Below are 26,257 nucleotides of genomic sequence, written 5' to 3' on the forward strand. Positions count from 1 at the left end.
TTGGAGATCAGTCTGGATGGAAAATGGATTAGAGGAGCATAAAAGGTAAAACAGAGACCAGTTAGGAATGTCCTCATTTCCCTTTGCCCTCTGAGGTATTATTTTCCTATATACAAAGAAAAAGTTGTAGGCCCCAATTCCACATAATCTTAGGAAGTCCAGTATCCTCCTCAGTATTTCTGATACGTCAGAATGGGGGCTGGGATGCTTAATCTTCCAGTTGCCTGTAACACTCTCCTCTTCATTTCCCCTGGGCACCATGAACAAGGGTATGGTGTATAACGGTTCTTTACTCAGAGTGGATTAGTGGAGGAGAGGATTATAGCACAGAAGAGGACATAACTTTGACCACAAGATAGTGAAGACAGTACCAGTGTGCTTATTAGGCCATCACTGCCTTAGGGACCCTTACCCATATTTATATTTTTCTTTAAAGATCCGTCTTCTGTCTTCCCCTGGGTCCCAGAACCCCAACCCTCTTCTCTCTCAGGCTGCCAGGGAAAACACTGAAATATCCTGTTGCTTTATTGTGCTGAATACTTTAGGTCCCACAGTCTTAACGACTCCCATCTAGACAAATCCAGGCCTTTTTAGTAACATGTTTCTCCCGAGGTGGATACTACCATTTCCATAGACCGCACCAACTGTCTTGGTTTTTAGCTTATTTTTAAGTAGGATTTTTTACCTTTTCCTTTACAGTTTGGAATGCACAACTAAGGATCATAAATGATTTTATTAAAACCATTCTAGAGCTTAAACCACTTAATAAATACTGTGCTTATTAACAATGAAAGACATTCCAATGATTAATGTCTATTCTGGACATCTTTTGAAATTGCTATCAGAATTGCTACTATATTACCTTTTTTCCATGGTGGAGAGTAAGCACAGGGCAAATTTAATTTCGGAAGCAACTTAAAATTTGGAGCAAAATAAGAACATATATTTGGGGTTGGAAATGAGGTGTCGTTATAAAGTTGTGTGTCTAAGGTGAGAGTTCTCAACTTTGGAGGTAATTGTAGAGTACTGAGGAGAGGAGGGTCATAAACTTCGATTAGAAAAAAATTGTTTTATTTTTATTTTCACTAACCTCTATTAAAAATAACATTTCCTTTCATTATGAATGAAGACAACACTCCACCGTCATATTAGCAATCAATGTGATTTGACTTAGCAGTATCATCTTTGTGAATATCATATTTTCATACCATATTTCAGTTGCTGCAGAGATCTCAAAATACAGTTTATGTTCATCACTACTTTGAAACTGATAGCCCCCTGGTAGATCTTAATAGAGAAGCACATATTACTTTATCACAAATCTTGTTTTAAATATTGTGATAACTACTTCAATTTAATTGGTTTCCTTTATAATCCTATGTATTTTATGCATTTAACAACAAACTATGTTGAGAAAGAGCCCATAGGCTTCACCAGACTGCCAAAGGGTACGATTACACAAAAAAGTTTAGAACTTTTTCCAAAAGCAGAGTTCCAAAAAAATTTAGTGCACTGGCAGGTTCATTGAGATAAATGTGCAGCCTCTCACCATTACTACTATGAGGATTTTATGGGGATATAAAATGCTTGGATATTATTTCCCTTTCTAGTCTGTGACCTTGGTCAATTATTTACACTCTGTAACTCAGCCTCTAGCTATATAATGGGGATAAATAGATAACAGTAACTTCCTCATAGGGTTTTTGTGAAGATTATTTCATTCAAGGTTGTTTAGAACAAAGACAAACACATGGTGAGTGCTCACTAATTAGTAGCTATTATTCATATCACATCTTGTACGTGAAAACAATTTGCACTTTAGAAATTCCCCCATACCATTATTTATTATTTTTTTTGGAAGGCACCAGCCAAATGGCTCCTATCCAGTGAAAATTATGGAGGGTTGACCAACTGAGAAGACTGAATGTGGGTCACCATAGCTTTTCTAAGATGGACAGTTTTTTGAATGGCAGTAATCATATAGGCCAGAGGGTAGGTAAAGAGAGGGAGCACAGCCCTGGAGTTAAATCTAGGTTTCCTCTGACTCTGAAATGTATAAATTGTGATTAAAGGCATCTTACATCTTTTGTCTCGTCTGTAAAACAAACAATAACTTCCTCCCAGAACTGTCACAATTAAATGGGGTACAGATTAAAATAGGTTCATAGACATAGGTACATAGAATGAACTCTGCAAATATTAGCAGCCTTCCATTTCTGCCTTCCTGTCTTCACTTCTATGACCAACTCTGAACCTTTGTACTTTACTATTCTTCTGGATTTATTTAAAGATTCATAGTAAATTCCAATTTTAAAAAAACTGAAAAACTCCTAATGGACATCCTTCTTCTACTTTACAGAGGCAATTACCCAACTTGGCCATATAAGAGAGGAGCCACCTGCGGTGCCTGCCCCAATAATGACAAGTGTTTGGACAATCTCTGTGGTGAGTAAAAGGAACAGTCTACCAATAGAATAATGTAACAGTAACATGTAACTTTCTACAGAATTAACAGTGAAACCATGTTTTATCCTAACGGTTATCTTCAAGGGAACTGGCATCAAGTAGCAATTAAACCAATGGCTTACTGTTCTAGGAATACGTTTAAGATAAATTTAAATGTGAAAATCACATTCTTTTTATTTAGTTCTCATTGGTCAAAAAAAAAAAAACAAAACTGTCAGAAACTGTAGACCAAGATTCCTAAGATTTGTTAATTTCAGCGAGATCAGAAATAAGTATCCTGTTGGTCATCCAAATAGAATTTTCTTTTTTTTTTTTTTTTTTTTTTTGAGACGGAGTCTTGCTCTATCACCCAGGCTGGAGTGTAATGGTGCAATCTCAGCTCACTGCAACCTCCATCTCACGGGTTCAGGCGATCCTCCTGCCTCAGCCTCCCAAGTAGTGGGGATTACCACGCCACCATGCCCAGCCTGGCCAACATGGTAAAACCCCCTCTACTAAAAATACAAAAACTAGCTGGGTGTGGTGGTGGGCCCCTGTAATCCCAGCTACTCAGGAGGCTGAGGCAGGAGAATCACTTGAGCCCGGGAGGTGGAGGTTGCAGCGAGCAGAGATCGTGCCACTGCACTCCAGCCTGGGTGACACAGTGAGGGTCTATCTCCAAAAAATGAAAATAAAGCTGCAACATGGCACTTTTTATTAGCCAGACAGCATTTAATGAAGAAGTGTAGAACCTGCATGCAGGTAAATTTTCAAGGATGTTTTACTAAACATCCAAGCAAAATTTTGCTTTGTGATTTTGAAATATTAGTAATTGGCCAAGAATTTATTTCTGGTTCTTGTTCTAGATACAAGCCCTTCCATCCCAGTATGTTTTTATTTTTACCATGGTGTGAAGGGGAAACTTCTATTAAGCTGTGCAAATCCTGTGGTACTTTTGTGTCCATATTTGTAACAAACTGAACTCAGAGCAGCTGGGCTAGAGTAGGGTGCTTAGAATAGAGGAAGGACAGAGTAGGCCAAGTTTCACTGCATGACATTTAGTTTGGAAAAAAGTGTTCCATTGCTCACATGTTTTCTAAGGTCCCTTCCAGGCCTAAAATTATAAAATTTTACCTATTAAACTGCTTGTTCTCCTCCTTCCCATTTAATGTTGAATACTTATCTTTACACACAATAGTACTTTTGCAAAGTTTTCTGAGCCATTTTTCTCCCAGTCCATTCTTTATTTCACTCATATCACTCTTGTGAAGAACACTCAGTTAACATGTAGCCACAATGCAGCTAATATCAAGGTATCAACATATATTCACTGAATTCTTCCTTTCACATTGCTGTAGCCCTTCAAAACATATATATATTTCTTCCTTCCAAGTTAACCAGTATACATAAGGGCTAAAACTTTGGATTTTAGAACCAGTATGCCAAGTTTCGGTGCAATTTCCAGTTCGACCACTGTGACTTTGGGCAAGTTTCTGCTTCTATTTTTTCAGTGAAACAATCTAATGAAAAAAATAAGTTTCCCTTTAAAAATCTAGGCAATTAGTAACACTACCACCACCACAATGACAAAAACACTTCTGGTTTTAGCTTTTGATCTTTGGTGATCTAACTTGAGATGATCTTTAATCTTGGGGAATAACATTTAGAAGATTAAAGCTGTAGTCCAATAATGAAAACCCCTGGACTCTTGAGAAAACACATGCTAACTTGTGTTTATAAGATGTGAAACTCGTTACTCATTTATTTCAGATAAGTGCTCTTACAGATTGATCTTGTCACTAATTTCCTATTCTCAAAGTTAGATTTATGTAATTTGTTTTCATGTAACTTGAAGCTTACTTGAAAGTATTCTACTCTTCGCACTAATACTGAATAAGTAAGATGTGACTAAAAAACTTAAGGATCACCATTTGACCTTTTATAAGGTCTGATGAAGGTAAAGGTTAGAGGATAAAAGCTTTTATTTAACAGATTCCATCTCAGACAAATTATGGCTAGCACTGGAGCATAAATTCCTTTGTGGTCTCCTAGATACTGCTGGTAATTCAATAAATACCCTTGGAGGCCAAATCAGGACTGTTTTAAAAATGTGCTGGGCATACTAGTGGTACATAAGATGATTTTAGCTAGTTCACAGATGTACATTTGTTTCAATAGTTGAATATTGAACATTTAAAATATATATATAAGAAAAAATAACTAGAACATCACACTCTTGATTTCATGGACATAATTGCCAAGAAAAGTGAGGGTAGCATCTTTACAGTAATTCACCACAGACAAAGCCCACTCACAGGTATGAAGACCAGGGATGCTCACAAGTGCCCAGAGGACCAGATGATTGATGGGTTCTACCACGAGCATCTATTAGCAACTGCTGCAGAACTGCTGTGGAAAAGGTTTCTATTTCATAAAAGAAAGTATCCAGAAGGCTAAAGGCAGTTGTGGAATTTATTTCTTCCCAGTGCTCTGAATGTCAAAATTTGAATAAAGCTCAGTGAAAGGAGGGGTATAATTAATGACTTGATAGCCAAACATCGTAATGATGAGTTAGTGACATATTAGACTGGATGAAAGAGAGGTCACTGTCTTTTTATTATGGACTCATCATAAACAGTGTCACTCTTCTCAGGAAGAAACTTATTTTTAGAAATATAGTTTAATAAATTTCTCACATTATTTCTAATATTTTTTATTTTTTAAATTTTATTACCTGCTAGTTATATGTAAAGTGATTTTCCATTTATAGTAATGGTATAGTTTCCTTTCTATAAAAGGTTTATAAAGTTTATATAGAAAGTCAACTTAAAAATACCAAGTTAATTCAGTCAGTTCAAAAAATGTTGAATAAACTTGGATAGTCACTGCAATAAAGCCAAAGCCAGTTAATGGTTACAATTAAAGATTTAGCTTTTTAAAACCCTCACCTGTACGTACCCTTTTAATTTTTTTTCTTTCTTCTCCCTAACTTTACAGTTAACCAACAGCGAGACCAAGTCAAACGTATGTACACCAATCTTAAATTGTTTCATTAAGAGCTATGTGAATTCTGTCAGTGCATTATGATGAACAATGTCTAAGAGGATATTCTATGTTTGTTTCACAGGTTACTACTCTGTTGTGTATCCAGGCTGGCCCATATATCCACGTAACAGATACACTTCTCTCTTTCTCATTGTTAATTCAGTAATTATGATACTGTCTGTTATAATTACCATTTTGGTACAGCACAAGTACCCTAATTTAGTTCTTTTGGACTAATACAATCCAGGAAAGAAAAAACCCAAAAATCAACCTTATTCAAATATGGCTTTTTTTTAAAACCAATAATAGTGAATAACAATTAGGTGTATTTCTATTTTAAAACATTTCAGAAAAGAAAATACGTTGCAGCCATACTCTTACTCAAAAGAAGAAACTTCCTAACTCTATCATATAAACTCATCTTTACTTCCTACTTTTCTATAAATAAGCATTGTTTGCTATAAATAAGCATTGTTTGCAGGTTGCCACAGGTGGACTTTCAGTAAGTAACTTAACCCATGTTTCAGCTTCTAAATCTGCAAAATGAGCAAGGTACAGTAGCACTTTTTAAGGTGATTCTTAGTAACTCCAGTAGCCATTATTACTTTTTGCATGCAGCTTCGACTCTAAATATCTGGTTTTCCCTGTTCTCTTGCAACCTGATGTCTTTCTGGTTTACCACTTCCCCAAATTCAGAACAGAGGAGTAACTAGGGGATCTGATTTTAGAGGCCTTAATTTTCTGTTCATGTGGACTGTTAAAAGTAAAACCAAATTTTCAAAAGGGATAAACCTAAATATTTGTTTGTTATCATTAAAGGGAGCATCAAATGCTGGGACATCATTATATTTGAAGACTAACCAATGGTATCAGACACGATTTAATGGATAATCACAATGGTCGTAATGTATACAAAGACATATATACCACTTTCTAGTACAAAATTTTCAAAACACACAAAAATATAATAATTTATAAAGAACACTCTTCTATGAACAACCACCACCAAAACAAAACCCTCAGAAAATTTCTCACAAATAAGGCAACTAATGCCTGGTATCTCAAAATCCTTTACAAAAGGAGATGGTTCTAGTCAAGGAGTTTGGGGTATATTTTACTTTTTTTTCTTCTTTTTCTTTTCATCTGCCTCCATCTTCAGCGCAATTTCTTCAGCTGTAAGAGCTCCCAGTTTCTTATTCTTTGCTTTCTTAACCTTTTCCTTGATGCTGGCCACATCAATTTTAGTTTCAGTAGAAGCTAGACAAATTAAAAGCACAATACATGTAACACTTTAGATGTTACCAAGTAAAACAAAGAATATATTTTAAAGCAATAACTTCAGAGTCCTCTTATAATTGAAAAATCACAGTATAAAATATAAAAACACCTGCCTAAAGGAGTCAGAAATTTATTCAGACTAATAAATAAAACAAATCATAAAATACTTTAATACATAAAAATGGCATGATTGATTGAACCAATTACTGGATTCAACTATATTAACACTATTTCCTTAAATCCTACTTCAGACTAAATTATTTTACCTACATTCTTTTCCATATTTTGGAACTTCTGAGTCCTCATTATTTTCCATCTTGCACATTAAAATAATTTAAAATTACATGTATCCCTTCTCAGTAAGTTTAATCAGCTAACCATAAGCTAGAGGTCAAAATCTACTTCCTCTAATACCAAAACAAAAACTTAAAGTTTTCCAAATATTAATTCAATGAATGACTAATAGTATTCTATTTAACAAGAGTTTGCTGTATTTAACAACATTCTGGTAATAAAGACAATTTGGGCATATTTGGAAGTTCCCCTAACAGGACCCAACTAACTAATCAATGCCAAAAGTCGGAGCAAAACAGAAAGGAAGCAGTGAAAAAGAATGCAACTTTTTCTTACTATTCAAAGTACAGTATCACAGCATAAAAGAATCATAAGATAAAACATCATAATGTACAAACTACCCAGCAACCTGAGAAGCACAGAGCGTTAAAGCCTCCACTGTGTGGAGAAACTACATTAGGTTAACTAGCTATTGAGTACCTTCAAAGCACTCAACTGACAGGTTGTACAAACTGGAAATTAAAATACTTATGACATTTTTACCTTTTATATAACCAATAATCTACCACAGAATATAGTATTTTTAAAACTATTAACAAGCAATATGTTAAATAATGTATTATATCTGTTTCTGACCAAGTCTGTACAATATTGCTGGGGGGCCCTCTCCCCTCATTGTCACTGTTCACTTTGGAGGGTTACTTTAGGAAGAGGACAAGTGCTACCACAGGGGGGAAAAATGCAGAAGAGGAGAGGATGCATCAGAATGAGACTAGAAATGTTATGAGAATGTTTTCTCTTAGTGTCTTTTAAATATTAGGTTAGTGGGAAAGTGATTGTGGTTTCTGCCATTTAAAAACCACAATCACTTTCACACTAATAGCTCATGAATAAGACCTGTCAGTGTCCTTTAGTCCAAAGTGTTGAGAAATCCATGTTACCAATATAGAAGCCAAACTCTAAGCCAAAATCACATAAAGAGAAGAAAAAGTACAACTTCTGGTAATTCCTCTTTGAGAGGCATGACAACAGAGCTCAGGGATCGTCTTGCTTGCATTTCTACAGAAGACGTACTGGCTGCCCTGGGTTTGTATCTTTCACAACAAAGAGTCTTTCCTGAGCACAGACCAGAGGTCAGGAGAGGACTGTCAATCCAGTTTGCACTTAAATAGGCATTAGCTGCCTCTAAAGTCCTTAGGATCAGTAATTACTGAAATGCTAAGAGAACTGATGAAAATATATGATTATTTCTTAAAGAGATTCAGACAAATTCACTATGGGTTTACTTTTCATAATTAATAAAGACTTTTACATCACATAAAGCATTACCTTCCTTAGGTTTCACAATTGGTTTTTCTTTAGGTGGAATAAATGCTTTGTTTCTTTCCTCTTGTTTCTTACTGATGGCTTCTGCTTGTTTAGCCTACATTAATAAAAAATAGTTAAATGTATTTATAGTTAAATAATTCAAGTATCTATGAACTTTGCTATTAATCTTGTGAGCTAGACATAAAGTACCTTTATTGCTTCCATTTTCTGCCGCTTCTTCTGATTCGCCTTCAAGAAGTATTCACCACTAGCCAATTCTTTATCAATCTGTTGAAAACAGTATTTACAATTACATCAGAAATAATGTAGAGGAGAAGTCAGGTCCTAAGCAAGTCACAATATCCTTAGGGTAAAAACAATGGGGTCAAACTGATTTATTAATAAAAATGGTAGTGACATAAAGGAAGCAGAGTCTAAGCTGAGGGGAATACATACACAAAAGTGTGGAGGTAGGAAAGCACCTCCATGGAATACAACCCAGAGGAGTTCAGGGATACAGTATGGAAAGTGTGAGAAGAAACTGGAGAGTGAGTTTTGGGATAATTTGAAGAAGCTTCAATGGCAGATAAAGTAGGAGGGATAAGATTTAGAAATGACTGTGGGTTTCCGAGAAGACTGAAAAGACCAAAGCACAATTTTAATGGAGAGGAATGAGGAATAGATGAGAGCCTGGAATAAACGTAGTGGCATGCAGAATAAAAGCCAGAACGATCAGGAATTGGTGACTAATTAGCAAAAGCAACAGCTTGTTCATTCAATATACAGCCAACATGTAAAATGTGTATAACCGACTTGTCTGCCACTTATACAGCATTATTATATCTAAGGCACTGTTCTAAGCTCTTTACAATTATTCATTTAATCCTCATTAACGATTCTTTAAGACAGGTATTATCATTACTCCCATTTTAGGTATGGGGAAACTTAAGTACGGATGGGATAAATAACTTGCCCAGTCACATAATGAATAAGTAAGAACAAGACAATCGAGACATCACTGTTTCAAGAAGCTTACACAGCTAAGGAAGAAAGATAAGTCAATTAACTCCAAGAAAGGGTCATAAGAAGTAAGGCAGCTGTTACGGAAGCATGGTTTAATGACTGCCTCACTCCCTTTTCCCTGCAACTACTATCAATTTCCTCCATGATCCAACACTTCCATTGTTTTTTCACTATGATCATCATTTTTCCCATCAATCATCAAATCTTTCCTGAAAGACTCCAAACATGGTTGTGGAAAAAGAGACATAGAAATCAGTGAGTTCACACGCTGAGCAGTAGAAAGGGAAGGCTTTAGGATATAGCCAAGGAAGGGAATAATGAAGCAAGAACCCCCAGGAGATAGGTGAAGATGGAATTCAAAGAACACATAGAAAAGGCTGATGCAGGTGGAAGAAAACACAGACGTGAGAGAAGAGGAAACAGAAGGGGTTCTTATCTGGTGGTCTCAAATATTTCAATAAAATGCAAAGTCATCTGCTAAACGTGGAAGGGCACTGAGAGAATTAAGAGGAAACATGAATTCTGAATGAATTTAATCCAAAGATAAAACTTTCTCTAACCTAATTTGGTAGCCACGTTATAGGGAAGACAAGTTTTTAGACTGATCCAAGTTTTAGAGTTTTGCTGAGAAGGTGTGACAGAACTAAAAAGGGGCATGAATCAAAACAATGCTGTGCAAGAACAAAATGGCAACTGGTCATGGTGGGAAAGGAAATGAAGCAGAAGATAGTTGACAAAATGGAAAGGAATCATAACTTAGAAAAACAGTGGGTGTTACAATTTAAGATTTCAGAACTAGAACAATCATAGAGCATACAGTCACAAGAATGTTGCCAAAGCAGAGGAAAGAGTACTGCAGACTAAATTGTTGAACTTTTATCCATGGAATATTTACAGTGGCTACAGGGACACAAACTGCCTGAATGCAGTTTATAATCAATGTGAAGGCCCCACTGCACATCCCCATGCATGCAGCTCAAAATATACCTATTTATATTTACCCTCAGTTTCTTATAGTTCTGCACACACACACGCAATATATATATATACATATCCCACCTGAAATAACCTTCAATAAAGTTTCCGACCAAATATACTAAAATAGATTCCCCTTCATATAAAGTTCAACATTTAGTACTAACCTGACTTTCTGGCTGTGGTGGTGGGAATGGCGTATATTCTTTCTTAACAGTTTTTTTCTTTGGTTCCTTGCGTTTATTCACATTTTTATGTTTGAACTGCGGCAAAAATCTCTCCCAACTTTGTGATCGTAATTCAGAATCTTTTGCCAGCTCTCTCTTAATCATTAAGCTCTTTAGTCATGCAACAAAGTAAAAATTTTTACTTTCCAAAGTCACACATTTATCAAACTCAGACATAAATATTGCTTCTATAAATAATAAAAGAAACAGTTTCTAGTTTCTTTGGTGAAATTAAACCAATCACATAAGGAAAAAGGTAAATTATCACAAACATGTATAATTATTAGAAAACCATTAGAAATTTAAATTACAAAATGCAGAATTGTTAAAATGAGATGAAAATAAAACTGACTTTTCAACTATTATTTCATTAAAACATTTAAAAGTCAACTTATAAAAGCCGGGAGGGTTCTTAATTAGCTGATATTCCCTGCAAACAGGAAGTTTTCAGTAGCAACTGAAATATCATAGAAAAAGGCAAAAGTAAACTTTCTCATGATTACAGAAAACCAATACTTTCACATTTCCCTATTCCATTTAAATTTTAGACCTTGGAACATCAGAGGATACAAACCAGGGATCAGACATATAGCTTTGTTTTTATCTGCAATATCCCAATGTAACTCAAAATCACTTTTCCCCTAATCTAACAGCGACTTCATAACTTAAGTTCATCAAATTTAAGTGGATTGCTCAACAAACCCATCATAAAATAGTTCTATATACCATGGTTACATTTCCAAGAATAATCAAACTTTGTGCACACTGGGATATAATGGATCTCTCTCAAAGGGGCTACAATTTGAGTGTTAAATTCAAAAAAAGGTTTTAATGCAACATGAGATATTCCAGATTTTAATAGAAAAGGGCAGAATTCTGAAAAATCATATCTTTAAATATATGGGTGCATAATCTAAGAAAACTGCACTGATATGATCTACAACAAATTCTGTGAAGCTTATTTTCATTGATTAGAACTATATAACACATTACACACTACCCCCTTCAGTAGTTTCCACACTGTGCTCCATAGAGAGCTTCCAAGAAGTACCTACAAAACTGGGGTAAAGTAGGCTGAATTCTACCCCTAATTTACCCAAAATAGCTCTGCTTTATCTGTTTGTGCATTAGAATTTCATAAAACATTTAATTTCAAGAAAGGATTCTGTAGCTAAAAGAAGTATGATAATCACTGGTACAGTTACATAGAATTATCACTCACTTTAATGTTATAAATTGGATGAATATTCTTCATAGTATCTAGGACTACTTTTCTAACCTGAAATTTGCAAAGAAAAATGAATTAGTCACAAGGATTTTAATGAGCTATGGAGGAGAGGATAAATACTGCAAAATATCTAATCAGGTAATGGGTATCAAATTAAATAATTTAATTAAATAATTAGATCTTTCATAGAGGCAGTCAAACCTCCCTTGAATACAATACAGTTTCTCAATTACTGCTAAAATGTAGCACAGAGAACTAATACAACACTGTATAGCAACGTGATTTAGGAAGAAGAGGGCTGGAATACAAGGACTGCCATTGCATACAGGAAGGTCACTTTCCTGTTCCAGCTTTCTCATTTGTAATATAAAGATAAAATCATATACCTCAAGACTCTATTGTAAGAATTAAATATTTTAAAGACTTTATAAAACTAAAGTATTCAATATACTTAATTATTGCTCCATGAGAAAAGAGCAGACAATTTATGACAAAAAGGGCCAATAGGATTACTATTAAAGGCCCTGGAAAGGAAGCACAACCTCACAAGCCAGATCCAGACAGTAATAGTACCAAAAGGAGTTAAAAGAAATAGCATTTGCTCCACAGATTTTCTCACATTTAATTTAAAAAGTTAAAGAAAATGTTCATGAAAAGTTATTAAACATTATACTAAAATTCAAACAAAAGAAAACATATCTTGAAGAAAAGTTTTCAGAGTGTGACCTCTACTGGCTGTATACACTACTGCAAATAACTGGAGTTTTGCTCAATTTTCGCATCATTTGGGCATATGTGACTATTCCACGTTTTTCGTCTGTGCTACAGACTGAAGATCTTAAATGCTCATTTAAATGTTATAGCGGAGGAGTAATAGTGTGCGGACCTTCTAATTCAGAAATGCATGTCTCCTTAGTTGCCAAGGTTGGCCAAAACATGTTAGGGTCCAGAAATGATGATTCCCTTGAATTATATGACATAAAAAGTATTTACTAATGGGAAATCAAAGCACATTCTAAAAAAATAAAATTATAAAGCATTATCCAATAAACTATATTATAACCAAATTATTTGTTCTCTGCTGAAAATGAATTGAAGATAATACATAGTTCTCACCTCTTTTAAGCCACTAAAAGGTCCAATGGCTGAAACTGTGTTTCCCTGAACCATAATGTAACAATTAGTTAAGAGTTCCAATGCCTGTATCAAGAGATCAGGTTAAAATTCATTACTCTGAAAAATTATTAAGGGAGAGACTCAAGTTTTCCACTAATAAAAAAATACCTTCAATGTAGATCCTTTGGGACCAATAAGCCGTTGTCTTCGTTTTACAAATCTCTCTTTATTCCTTACTAAAGAACCTATTTTAATGATGTCACATGCAACATCATCCTGAAGAATTCGTACTGCCTTTTGCAAAAAAAAAAAAAAAAAAACAGACATTATCAACATTTTTTACAATTACATTTATTTTCCAAGCCCATGCTATTGTTATCTAAGCACAAATACGAAAACTTGATGGTGGAAGGTGGAAAAGATGGGATGTTATAGGTTAACACTGATGCAAACAAAGCAAAGTCTCTGTAATTTTAGATTTACCTGTTCAAATGAAACACTCCTTGCTAACAGTTTTATCAGATCTCTTGCCCTAATGATGATATATGGATCAAAAGTCTTCTTTGTAGTACAGACAGTCATGCTGCCTTCGATCAGGTCCAGGGTTGCATTAACATGCTACAAAAGGAAAGAGCAAACAAGCAGTTGTCTAAAAATGAGTTTATTTTTAGATAAATATAAAGCCTATCCTAACCAACCTATTAATTTCTGTCACCTCTCAATTCCTATCAATTACTTCCCTGAAGAAGCTAGGTAGTTAAGTATAAATAATGAATACTCAATTACTTTCACACTTTACAGACTATAAGAAACTGGAGCAATTGAAACCATTTACACTTGGTTTTAGAATACTTTGTACCCACTGGAATATAGATTGCCTCTAATTTTAAAATTATAAATGAAACAAATGGGGTCATACTTAAAATCTGACTAAGATAAAAATGTAAAGCTGTACAGCTTCCCTATTCTGGACCCAGCTCCAGTCTACCATCTGCTCCATTGGGTAAGAATTGACTTTCCCTTTCAAACTTTTTTCCTAGCTAATTAGGGGACTAAATACTAAGTAAAAGCAAATTAACATAGTTTCAGAAAAAAGCAACGATTAGAAAACTTAAGCATTAACTTTCAACAGGAAAAAACAGATTTCAACAAAGCAAATTAAAATGCTATTTTCTCACTTGTGAGCATAATCTCAAGAATATTTCAACATAGTTAAGTGTTGAACAATTCAATATATGGTTGGGTCGCTATGAGTTTACAAAAAAAAAAAAAGAGCTCAATCCCAGACGCAGCTATAAAACACAACCTGCAGCTTGCTGAGCCACCTTCACCCACAATGGCACAACCAACTCCAGAGCAGTCCCACAGTGAGAAACACATTTTATATCACAACCTAATAAATGTACACACACACACACACACACACACAACTAAGCCAATATGAAAAAAACATACTTTTACCATGTGATATGCCATTTTCTAAAGGCTTCTTATAGCCATTAAATTGACTTCTCAATACACTAATGGGTTTCAATACCCAGTTTGGGGAAAAAAAAAAAATGCAGTTATCTAGGGGCATAGCATCAGCATAAACAAGGAAAAGTTGGATACATCCACATCTTCCATTTAAGATGAAAAGTAATCCATTTAGAAACATGACTCAGCTCAGACTGGGACAGACACATGACAACTCTCATGGCCTGGAGCAGGCATTCTGAAATTGAGACTTCACAGGTGAATTTCAGACAGTTGTGAAGCTCCTAAAATATTAAAGGTATGCAAATTTTTCAAAGTAATTTATTTCTCATAAAATTTAAAACAAATGAACATTAGGTAAGAAGAAAATGTACCTAAATAGTTTAAAATACCAAAGGAACCAAAGTAACCAGCACCATTGCTATGTTAGCACCATTAAAAAAAAAATGCATCAGCATACATACACTTAAAGGCATAAGCAAGAGCAAAGTCTCAAATAAATGTATTATTATAAGATACACATACATGTTCATTCAAGGCTTTCTGCACCAATGGCCAACACTCTTTCAAGTAAGCTTCTCTGTATTTTGGGAACAAAGTTGAGAAACTGCTCTCCTCCAAAAGTCCTCTGGGATTGTCCTCTTTGGAAAAAGCTGGTTCCTTCCAGCCATCGGGAACAGTAAGGAGTTCTGATTCATCTACAGAAAGGAAAAAATTGACACATCACATTTTAACTGTCTTTTGGACACTTTATGAACATCCTATGCACATATTCATAAGCCTTCCAGTACTTCTTGCATTTCCTTTTCCCCGCTTTTTATATTATTCAAGAGTCGAAGAACATTCCTCTGTCATTATCAATTCACTGTATTAAAATTATCTGTACACACTTCAGTTGCCTCATAAGACAAAGTTCCTTAAGAGCAGAATCCCTCTTCATGCCAATTGGCATATGCCAGACAGACAGTGAGCACTCCAGAAACGTGTACTGCATTACACTACCATAAAACTGAAGATCTCAATGCCATTTTGTTTAGTATTTTAAATACAATTAACCTTTCTGACTTTCCTGGAGTGTATGGAACCTGGGTGTATGTGTTTGTATACAACTTCTGAAAGAGGATTCTAGTTTATCTTTCAGTTAATAATCTCGAGTAATTCTAGATTTTCCTAAGCGTTTTGAGTGCCTTATTTCCACATGCGTTTCATAACTATAAAAGGTAGAATCTGTATTATTCTCATTTTATAGAAGATAGTCTAAAAAGGCTAAGTGACTTGCCTAAGGGAACACAAAGCTGACTCAGCCTGGGACTCCTTTCACTACAAGAAAATGCCTAAGGGCCATAAATTATCTTCTGAATCATGTATTTAAAAAACGTGGTACTGAATTTTAAGAACTCCTTAAATTCAACAGCTATACTCTAATTCAGTTATACTAAAAGGTATGCTCCATAGACTTTCAGTATCAGTATAAACTGTTAAGTCTGTCAGAAATGCAATTATTGGGCCCCACTCCAGACCTACTGAATCAGAATCTCTTCGACAAGGGACAGAAGTCTGTGTTTTACTATGCTCAACAGGAGACTCTTAAGCACAGTAAAATTTGAAAAGCAGGGCATTACCCTATGTTATCAACCTCAGGTAAACTTTCTGCTTATACTCACATCCACTTTTCTATTTCTATTTCTGGTTCAAATCACAGACAATTGGCTAGTCTAAGGATTCTCCAATGTCCTTTAAAGAACACAAATTCCACAAAAGTGATTACTTATGTATTATATACATTTTTTTTTTTAAGACAGGGCCTCGCTCTGTCACCCAGGCTGGAGTGCAGTGGCTCCATCCCAGGTCACTGCAGCCTGGACCTCCTGGACTCAAGCGATCTATTCTCTTGCCTCAGCCTCACAAGTAGCTGGTACTACAGGCATGTGCCATAATGTCTGGCTAATTTTTGTTTTTTTTGTTTTTTGTTTTTTTTTTGGTAGGGAAAGGGTTTTGCCATGTTGCCCAGGCGCATCTCCTGGGCTCAAGCAATCCCCCCTCCTCAGCTTGCCAAAGTGCTGGGATTACAGGCGTGAGTCACTGCAACTGGTTACTTGCAATGCTTCCCTGACCAAGTCCCTATCCAATTTAAACACTTCAAAGGCTACGGATCAATTTTTTCAAAGTCCCCACTACAATCTCAGAAAAAAAATTGACAAAAGAAATACACAGGAGTTTCACAATTAAGGAAGGCCCAAAACATGTGAAAAGATACGCAACCTCATAGGTGATCAGAAAATGCAAATTAAAACTGCAACCAGATCCCATTTCATACCTACCAAAATGACAGAAATTCAAAATTCAGGTAACATCATGTATTCATATGAATGTAAGGCAATGAGAACTTTCGTCCACTGCTAGGGGGAACAAAACTGACACTAGCACTTTGGAAAAAAGTTAGCATTACTTACACACACCCTACACTTCAGTAATTCCAATCCTATGTTCACAACCTAAAGAAACCCTTGAACATGTTAACCAGAAGACATGTACAAAGATGTTTTAGCAGTACTGTTTATAATTGCAAGCAATAGGAACAATCCAAATGTCCACCGATTGTAAAATGAAAAAAAAAATTGGGGTATAGTCATACAAGGAAACACCACATAACAGTGAAAAGACTAAAACTACACCTACAAGTATCACCCTGTTTGAAAAACAAAGCTAAATCTAAGACACAGAAAAATGCATACGGTCCACTTTCATGTATATAAAATTTAAAAAGAGGCAAAATTAAGCCACTTCGTGACTACAAGAAGAGGAACAGAATGCAACGCAATTCAGAGTGGTTACTTGTGACAGGAAAAGAGAATATGATCTGAGAAGTGCACGTAAGGGTTTGAGGGGTATGGTAATGCTCTATTTTACTTAACAGTCTGAATGCTAGTTTCTTGCATGGTTTTATTAAACTATATATAAGTTGCATCCTCTGCTATGTACGTTACATAATCATTTAATGAGCAACAACGAAGAAACCTTGAAAACTTTCCCAATGCATCTAAATTGAGAGTTCAATGTTTTTAACACTTCTATGAGCCTGGTTGAACAGATCCCCAGGCTATTTCTGACTTCTCTGTCATTCATACTGAAGAAAACGGGTAAAACCAGACCACAACGCAGGAGTTAACAATTAAAAGGTAGCACAACCTAAAGAGTAAGGGCTGTGTCGTCTAGTATTTTAGCAATCTGACAAACAGGAATTGATAAATCTTTCAAACTGTCTTTACTGACAAACTAGAGCTAAGGACATGTCAGATAGCTCCTTTCCCCATATCTCACCCCATTATCAGGGTCGACTCCTGTATATCAGAACTACCTGCTCCCACCTCACCCTATTCCTCATTCCGTCAATGACTTTCAGTCCCCTGCAGGCTACAGGGTTCCGCGGCGCCCTCGGCATTTTCTTAATAATCTTTTACAGAAGACGTATTCAGCAACGGCTTCGCTTTGGGGACCCTTTAGCAAAAGGAATGAATTAGGAACACGTGGGTGGCACCATATCGGCCAGTCGTTCCTGTGGGCCCAGCCAACAATCTTATCAGCGATTATTGTGGTACTTAAATACACAGTACAGGCTCCAGGTGGTTTTATAAGTCCACAAGCAATGAGAAAAAAAAACATCGCAACTCAACGTCCACAAACCCCAGCCTTCGGTTCCCACATAACATCACCTTGGTTCTCCGGCTTTGTCTTCTGGTTACGAAATTCACTTTTTCCAGCCCCTTTTTCTCGCCGCTCTAAAGAGGGAGACGCCATTTTCAAGCTGCTTCCGGTGACGCCGGAAATGAAACTGTTCTTAAATCCTACCGGCTAAAATGCCTACACTCAAAATGAGTTCCGCGGAACTCAGACGAGGAGATCTGCGCAGTTTTCCGTGCGTACGTGCGTTAAAGCCCGCGCTTTTACACACACCGGAGGTTCTCCTACGTGGCCAATGAAGAGCTGGAGACTTTCTCCCAGTATGCACTGGAACCATGGCGTTTGCGTACTGGGACTTGTAGTTTAGCAGGCGGTATAGGCAAATTGGACACTGTGTTATCCGCAGTTTCCTCGTGGCCTCACGGGCTAACCTGGACCACCGGAGTGCGACCAGCCTGTCATTGATGTCATTCATTCTTTCGATAAAAATGTATATGTTGGCCAAATATGCGCTAGATGTTGGGAGGAAGTACAAATATGAGAATACAATGTATATTGGGCCTCCGCTGTAAGAAGTGACAGGAATAGCTACTATTTATTGTGAGAATGCTTTGTTGCAGTACTTTATTTACATTATTTCTACTTTTAAAAACAATGACCAAATTAAACTTTCCAAAGTTGTTTCTGATGGTAATCTTCCCGAGTGTTGGTATTTCTCTTTCTAAGTCAGAGGGATGGTAATTCAACATTCTGACGTTTCAGAAGTATTTCAACTAGCCTAAGATTTCTCAAAATCTCTACTCGTTTTCTACCCCCAACGTTGCATAGGGCTAAGGTGTGTAGAGAGGTTCATCACTGACTACAAATAACTACACTTTTAGAAGTATAAAAGTTCTTTGACATGCCAAAGACAAGATTTTTTAAAATTATTGATTTTATTGCTTGCATTTCTAAAATTTTCTGCAGCAAATAGGGAAAGTCTTTGATAGGTTAAATTCCTTGCATTAGTGAAATACACGTTTGTCTGATAAATCCACTCTCGTGTATCTTATACAAAAATTTAGGTTTTCATATATGAGATCCATGTATGAAACAGATTGTTACATATGGACAGAAGAACCCAAACGACAGAGCAAAGGTTTTTTGCTTTTATCCTGTGCGTTTTATAAATGACAGGGATTTTATCTCTGTTCTTTTAATTTCCTCAAAAAAATAATGATAAATCCCTAAAATAGAACAAATAGCAACAGGTTAAAGTTATAAAGTGAAGAGTACACCTCATGAAGCAGGTTTTTATCATCCTTATTTTAAGTAACTCAATCACTAATAAGTGAAAGGCCCGTCTTCAAGTCCAGGCAGTTTGACCTAGCAGCTTCAGGGGGCTACTATTCATTAGGAGCTTCAAAAGTGTTAGAAAGAGGGCTGATAGGGGTGAAGGGGAGGGAATAGTCTAGAAGTAATATTTGTGTTAAAAGCCCTTTATTTTCTAGCAAAATTTTCTACATAGGCTTTTATTCCTATTTACATATATATTTTTAATCTTAGTATTGCTCTTATTTGAGAAATATTGAGAATATGATGGAGATGGGAAAATGAAAACCCACCCATCCTTTTCTTGTCAATATTGAGTCTGTTTGTAAAACCCAACCTTTTAATTACCATACTATGCAGAGCTCAGGGTTCATCTTTCCCTTTTTGAAATTTTTACATTTTTTTTCCAAATCATTACTGAAAGGGGTGTAAAAACATAGATAATAATTGAGTTCTAAGATTCTCTAAGGTCTTCTAGACCTCCTATTATAGATGACACCACACTAAAACTGTCCTGTCTGCTTTCCAAAGGAAAAGATTCATCAGGCTCCTGCAATAAGTTATTTCAATATTAAATGATTCTTTCCCTTGCCTAATTCAAAAGCCCTCACGTTGTCAACCAACTGAATATACAATATAAAAACAATATATGATTGCAAGTTAAGTGAATTTTTTTTAAAAGTCTGTTATTTGCCTTCCAGAAGCCAATAATCTAATACAAGTTATATCACAGGAACAGGGAGTTATCTTACATATAGGATATAAAAACTTTTACTAAAAAATAAATCCTGCAACAAAAATCACTAATTTAAAAATATTATAATTACTAATAATCATATACTGAAGAGTATATATAATTATACAGTACTTTTTCCTCTGTGATAATATGAGATAAAAATATAGCAAGATATTAATTTGATGCTAGTAGTTATAAGAAGTAATGTATAAAAATTAAATGAATAGAAAAATAATTGCGTAAGACTGAGAGGCTGAAGCTTTTCCTTAGTACACATACATTTTTTTTCAGTTTTAAAACAGACTCTGATGCTTCAATACTGTTACTCATTAACTGAATTTTCATATTTTGGCTTGACAAGCAGGAATGGCACATATGTATACTACTAAAAATTAAAATTGACAGTCAAATTGAATGAGGACAATGTTTCAACAATTTGGTTAGACTATGTGTTAAGCAGTTTTGAAGAAAAATTTTAAAATAAACATGGTATGGAATAAATAAATTCGGAAATTAATTCGACTAGTTCTTCTAAGAATTAAACATTATAACCACAATATTACATATGAATAGTTTAAACTTTTAAAACCTCTAAACAATAGTTTCCACATGTGGGAACTATTTGCTCTAGATTCCTTTGGAAAAGAGCAGATCTAACTTCAACATCTTCCAAAAATTCATTAGAATTGAAAGAACAATTTAATTTTAAATAAATATTGAATAATAACTAAATACTGTAAATATTTATTGAATACATATTGAAACTAAATATTGAAAAATCTCCTAAAATCACCTTAAAAGACTATAAACTCAAAAGTGATTATCAAAATGATAGTGTCCAAATTTTCATCTCATTTTCAGTGATTCACTGATTATAAAGTATTCAAAATAATAATTTAAAATTTAAAATGATGAGAAATAGGATACGAAAAATAAAGGATATAAGAGAGAGGGGGCAAAATATTCACAAAACATTTAATGGTTGATTACAATAATATTCAAGGTGATAAAAAGATGTAAGCAATTCCATTGAAAAATAAGGAAAGGCCGAGAGCGGTGGCTCATGCCTGTAATCCCAGCACTTTGGGAGGCCAAGGCAGGCGGATCACGAGGTCAGGAGATTGAGGCCATTCTGGCTAACATGGTGAAACCCCATCTCCACTAAAAATACAAAAAATTAGCCGGGCATGGTGGCACATAACTGTAGTCCCAGCTACTAAGGAGGCTGAGGCAGGAGAATCGCTTGAATCCAAGAGGTAGAGGTTGCAGTGAGCCGAGATCATGCCACTACATTCCAGCCTGGGTGACAGAGCAAGACTCCATCTCAAAAAAAAGGGGAAAAAAAGAAAAACGGAAAATATATTAGTAGATATTTATGATGGTTAATTGTAAGTGTAAACTTGACTGGGTAATGTTGTCCCAATATTTGGTCCTACAATATTATGGATATTTCTGTGAGAGTACTTTTAGATGAGATTAACATTTAAATCAGTGAACTTTGAGTAAGGCAGATTGTCCTCTATACTGTGGGTGGTCCTCATCCAATCAGTTGAAGACCTGAATAGAGAAAACACATTGACCTCTCCTGAGAAAGAAGAATTCTGCAGCAGAAGTCCCTTGGTCTTGGATTGTAGTATTGTCTCGTCTTTGAGTCTCCAACCTGACAGCCTACCCTGCAGATTTTGGACTTCCCAGTCTCCATAAACATAAACATGTGAGCCAATTTTTTTAAATAAATAAAAATAAATTACATACACACACAGGTTTTGTTTCTCTGGGGAGCCCTAATACATTTTGTTTCTCTGGAGAGCCCTAATTAATACAACAGTTTATAGTAGAGCATATCCAAATGATTGACAAACATATGATGTTCAACCTCACTACTGTCAACAAGTATACAGACTTAACAATGAAATATCACTTCTCACCCACCAGATTGAAAAAAAAGAAAAGAAATAATAAACATACATTTTTAAAAATAATACTGCTAGAGGAAATAATACGCTCATACACGGCTAGTGCAAATATAAACTGTTACTGCCTTTTTGCAGAGCAATTTAGCAATATAAAATATACACATATGGTTCTGCAGTAATTCCACACCAGATAAACTATTGAATAGAAATAAAAGACCATTCATTAGAATGTTTGTACAATAGTGTTGCTTATTACCTTCTATAAAAGTAGTTTAGTGAAATATACTTTGGAGCCATACTGACTAGTTTGCCACGTATTGGCTATATAGCCTGCGGCAAGTTTCTTACATACTCCTGCTCAGTTTTTCAAAATGGGGAGAATAACCTAAACCCTCAAGAGCTTAATACATGTAAAGTGCAAAAAAAAAAAAAAAAAAAAAAAAAGGCCGGGCGCGGTGGCTCAAGCCTGTAATCCCAGCACTTTGGGAGGCCGAGGCGGGCAGATCACGAGGTCAGGAGATCGAGATCATCCTGGCTAACACGGTGAAACCCGTCTCTACTAAAAATACAAAAAAAAAAAAAACTAGCCAGGCGAGGTGACGGCGCCTGTAGTCGCAGCTACTCCGGAGGCTGAGGCAGGAGAATGGCGGGAACCCGGGAGGCGGAGCTTGCAGTGAGCCGAGATCGCGCCACTGCACTCCAGCCTGGGTGACAGAGCAACACTCCGTCTCAAAAAAAAAAAAAAAAAAAAAAAAAAAAAAAAAAAAAATTAGCACATGGTAAACACTCAATAGGTGTTAGCTATTATTGTTTATACTGGCAAAAAGTAAAAGCATTTGAACTATCAATTAGGGATCTAGTTAAATAGATGTTACTTTCATAACCATGGGCTATTATACAACCATTTATAAGAATTAATTAAATATATATTAAAAATACATAGAACATTGAGCAATAAAAGCCAGATACATAATATAAACATACATATACACATACACACACGTATATATAATATGATCTCATTTTTCTAAGACAAACCATTCATTTATTCAACAAATATTTATTGAGCACCTATAACGTTCAAGACACTGTTCTAAATACTTGGTTATATTCTATGTGCTGAACATAAATATATGAATATATGAGTTTGTATGTGATTGTACAATAAAAAATTGGGATGGATACACATTAAGCTTTTAAGACTGGCTAACTTAGAGATTAAGGTGATTAGAAAAGAAGATGAAACTAGGCAAAAAGACAAAAGAAGATGTCCATGATAAAATGGCATGTATAATATGATCCTATTTACATACGACTGTCTGTGTGTGTTTCTGCATGAAAAGACGGTCATCTGTATGTTGACTATGTTACCTCTCAATATAGAGACATTTCAAAGTATGGCAATTAAATAGCAATACAGTTGTAAATCAATCACAATATACATCATTTTTCTTTAACATCCTTGGAAATCTGGACATAAATATGTAAATAAATAAACAAATATAATATGTACTTAAATGATACTAAAAGGAAAAAGAAAAATGGACGTCTCTAAAGGGTTTCTTGGCACAAATCTAGAATCTAGATTGGAAAGTCCTTGGGTCACAGCCACAGGCAGGCCCTTTTTTTTCCTTTTGGAGACAGAGTCTCACTCTGTTGCCAACACTGGAGGGCAGTGGTGCGATCTCAGCTCACTGCAAGCTCTGCCTCCCGGGTTCAGGCAATTCTCCTGCCTCACCCTCCCGAGAAGCTGGATTACAGGCACCCGCCACCACGCCTGGCTAATTTTTGCATTTTTAGTAGAGATGGGGTTTTGCCATGTTGGCCAGGCTGGTCTTGAACTCCTGAACTCAGATGATGCACCCACCTCGGCTTCCCAGAGTCCTGGGATTACAGGCAGGCCCTTTTTGATTGTGACTTCTCTCCCCTTTGGCTTCTTAGGCAATCTAGACCCACATGCAGCCACCATCATCTTCCTGTGGGAAATGTGGTCCACCTGTTCTTACCCAGCACAAATTGGCCTCACAAGAACTCTCCTTTGGAATTAAAGACCTTAATTCTCACAGTAACCAGAGGATAGAGGGGAAAGAAAGAGTAAGGATGAGATTTAACAATGTCTTTGGAGAGTGCATTATCTCTTATTAAAGCAAACAGGAAAGTGGCAAATAAATGTGGTTTATTTTTATTTAACATTTCTACACTCATTTATCAGAGATAAAAATTAATTTTGCAGAGCAATCTACTTTCTTGCTAACTTTATTTTCTTTTTTAAATAATCTAGATAGGATTTCTCAAATACATAAGGTTGACACATTTTTCTTTTCTTTTTTTAAATCTTATTTTAGGTTTAGGGGTACATATGCCGGCTTGTTATATAGCTAAACTCGTGTCACAGGGGTTTTTTGTACAGATTATTTCATCACCCAGATACTAAACCTAGTACCCAATATAATTATTTTTTCTGCTTCTCTCCTCCAACTCTCCACCCTCAAGTAGGCCCCAGTGTCTGTTGTTCCCCTCTTTATATCTATGAGTTCTCATTATTTAGCTCCCACTTATAAGGGAGAAATGCGGTATTTGGTTTTCTGTTGCTGTGTTAGTTTGCTAATGCAGGAACAGAAAAATGGATGGAGCTGGAGGATGGAGCCTCCAGCTCCATCCATGTTCCCTCAAAAGTCATGATCTCATTCTTTTTTATGGCTGCATAGTCACATTTTTATTTTCTAGCATATATTAGCTGCTTTTCATTCCAGTCAACTTTATGGAAAAGTTTAAAATTCTAAATCAATATATCTAGCAACATCAATAACGGTAATAATACCTGTGGCTGTAAAAGTAAGCCTATTTCATGATGAAATAGGTATCTAATCAAGCACACACAAAAAAAGTACTCTGGCTGTAAACTGATTATACATAATCAGTCATAAAATTTTTATAATATTAACCTATCTTTAGAAAAATAAAGTGTTGATAAAAGTGAATTGTTCTGCATGTAACCCAAGAACCCTGGGAATCTAGGAGAGAGACCAGATTTATGAAACATATTCAGTAAGTCTTGAAATGCTTTCTGCTTTGCAGCAGGATGTTTCATGTAGTTGGTGGTGCCTGGGTGAAATATCTTTGCAGGATACCCACCTCTTTCTCCAAGGCCACACTTAGCAAATTCTGTGGAGAATAAGATATAATGTACCGTTTTGACTCTAACCAGACATTTAATCTGAGATAAGGCTTAACCAACTGGTTTCTTTTATTGTAAAATGAGAGAGTTGGGTTAGATTACTGTTCCTCAAACTTTAACCAGCCTCAGAATCACTTGGAGGGGTGGTGCCACTCTCACTTTATAGTAGTGTAATAGGCCCTGAGAATTTGCAGCCCCCCAAAAGCAAAGAATTATTGAACCCAAAATATCAATAGTGCCAAGGATAAGACACTCTGGCCTAAAGGTGTTCTGAGTTGCTGTTATTCTACTTTAAAGGGCCAGTAAGTGCCTAACCAAGCATGCCATGAAAGCAAAGTTATTTTCCACTTTTTTTTTTTTTTAATTTAACCTACCTAGGGCAGTATTAGCTTGGTACCAAAGCCAAAGATTCCAGATAGTTGTTCATTATTATGCTGGGCTCCTCAGTGGACAGTTCTCCATTTTCCTCAACCATATCATTGTGGAATTCTGTTGCCTCATGACCTGAAAAAACATTGGGATTTGTACATACAGTGGACCCTTTGAGTTGAAAGACACTCGTTACTACTTGAATATTAGTCTCTTCAGGCCCCAAGCCAATAAAAGGTTCATATTTTCATTGGGAATCTAGCCTCTCCTATAATTTACAGGCAATCTTCCCTCTTTCTCTTTGTGATTGTTTTCATTGATAAGGACCAACTTTGATATAATTTTCAGTTAGAACATTCTTCCCCCTAAAGGAAAGCTGGAATACATTCCATGATATTAGGTTCCACCATAGCAACAGAAGGCTTTTTAATGCATGCATGAATATTCAGGATTTAATCAGTGGCATGTGAAATGTATTGATACTACTGAGAATTATTATTTAATGCTAATATAAAAAGCAAATGACAGTCTTGTATTTGTAAACATAACACTGAAAGAACATTTGAACTTTTCTGGAAAGCAAATCTTTAGTCATTTGTTGAAGCTACATGCCTTTCCCATCCTTTAGATGGCAGTAACTGCAGATGGCCC

General features: G+C 35.7%; 2 protein-coding genes across 4 annotated transcripts in view; one reads left to right on the forward strand and one right to left on the reverse strand.

Moving 5' to 3' along the window:
- The window catches only part of GLIPR1 (GLI pathogenesis related 1), an 897,418-nt gene extending 891,662 nt beyond the window's left edge, over nt 1–5,756 (forward strand). For both annotated transcript variants that reach the window (XM_050749465.1, XM_050749464.1), the window contains 3 exons: nt 2,360–2,445; nt 5,443–5,469; nt 5,573–5,756. In XM_050749465.1, the coding sequence (XP_050605422.1) occupies nt 2,360–2,445; nt 5,443–5,469; nt 5,573–5,727 (268 nt within the window). In that variant the 3' untranslated portion in view covers nt 5,728–5,756. The remainder of the gene's footprint in view (nt 1–2,359; nt 2,446–5,442; nt 5,470–5,572) is intronic.
- A 596-nt stretch (nt 5,757–6,352) lies between these two features.
- KRR1 (KRR1 small subunit processome component homolog) lies at nt 6,353–18,350 on the reverse strand. 2 transcript variants are annotated; one of them, XM_050749460.1, is made up of 10 exons: nt 18,129–18,350; nt 14,941–15,113; nt 13,423–13,557; nt 13,108–13,233; nt 12,940–13,023; nt 11,818–11,874; nt 10,536–10,706; nt 8,581–8,658; nt 8,392–8,485; nt 6,353–6,747 (listed from the first exon to the last, which is right to left on the reverse strand). In XM_050749460.1, exons 1-10 carry the CDS (start codon nt 18,211–18,213, stop codon nt 6,605–6,607), a joined length of 1,146 nt encoding a protein of 381 aa, XP_050605417.1. In that variant the 5' UTR covers nt 18,214–18,350; the 3' UTR covers nt 6,353–6,604. The 2 variants fall into 2 exon arrangements, with proteins under 2 accessions (XP_050605417.1, XP_050605418.1); XM_050749461.1 differs by lacking the exon at nt 12,940–13,023.
- Nucleotides 18,351–26,257: the final 7,907 nt, after the last annotated feature.

Source organism: Macaca thibetana, chromosome 11 (assembly GCF_024542745.1).
Source record: "Macaca thibetana thibetana isolate TM-01 chromosome 11, ASM2454274v1, whole genome shotgun sequence".
Classification (NCBI taxonomy): Eukaryota; Metazoa; Chordata; class Mammalia; order Primates; family Cercopithecidae; genus Macaca; species Macaca thibetana.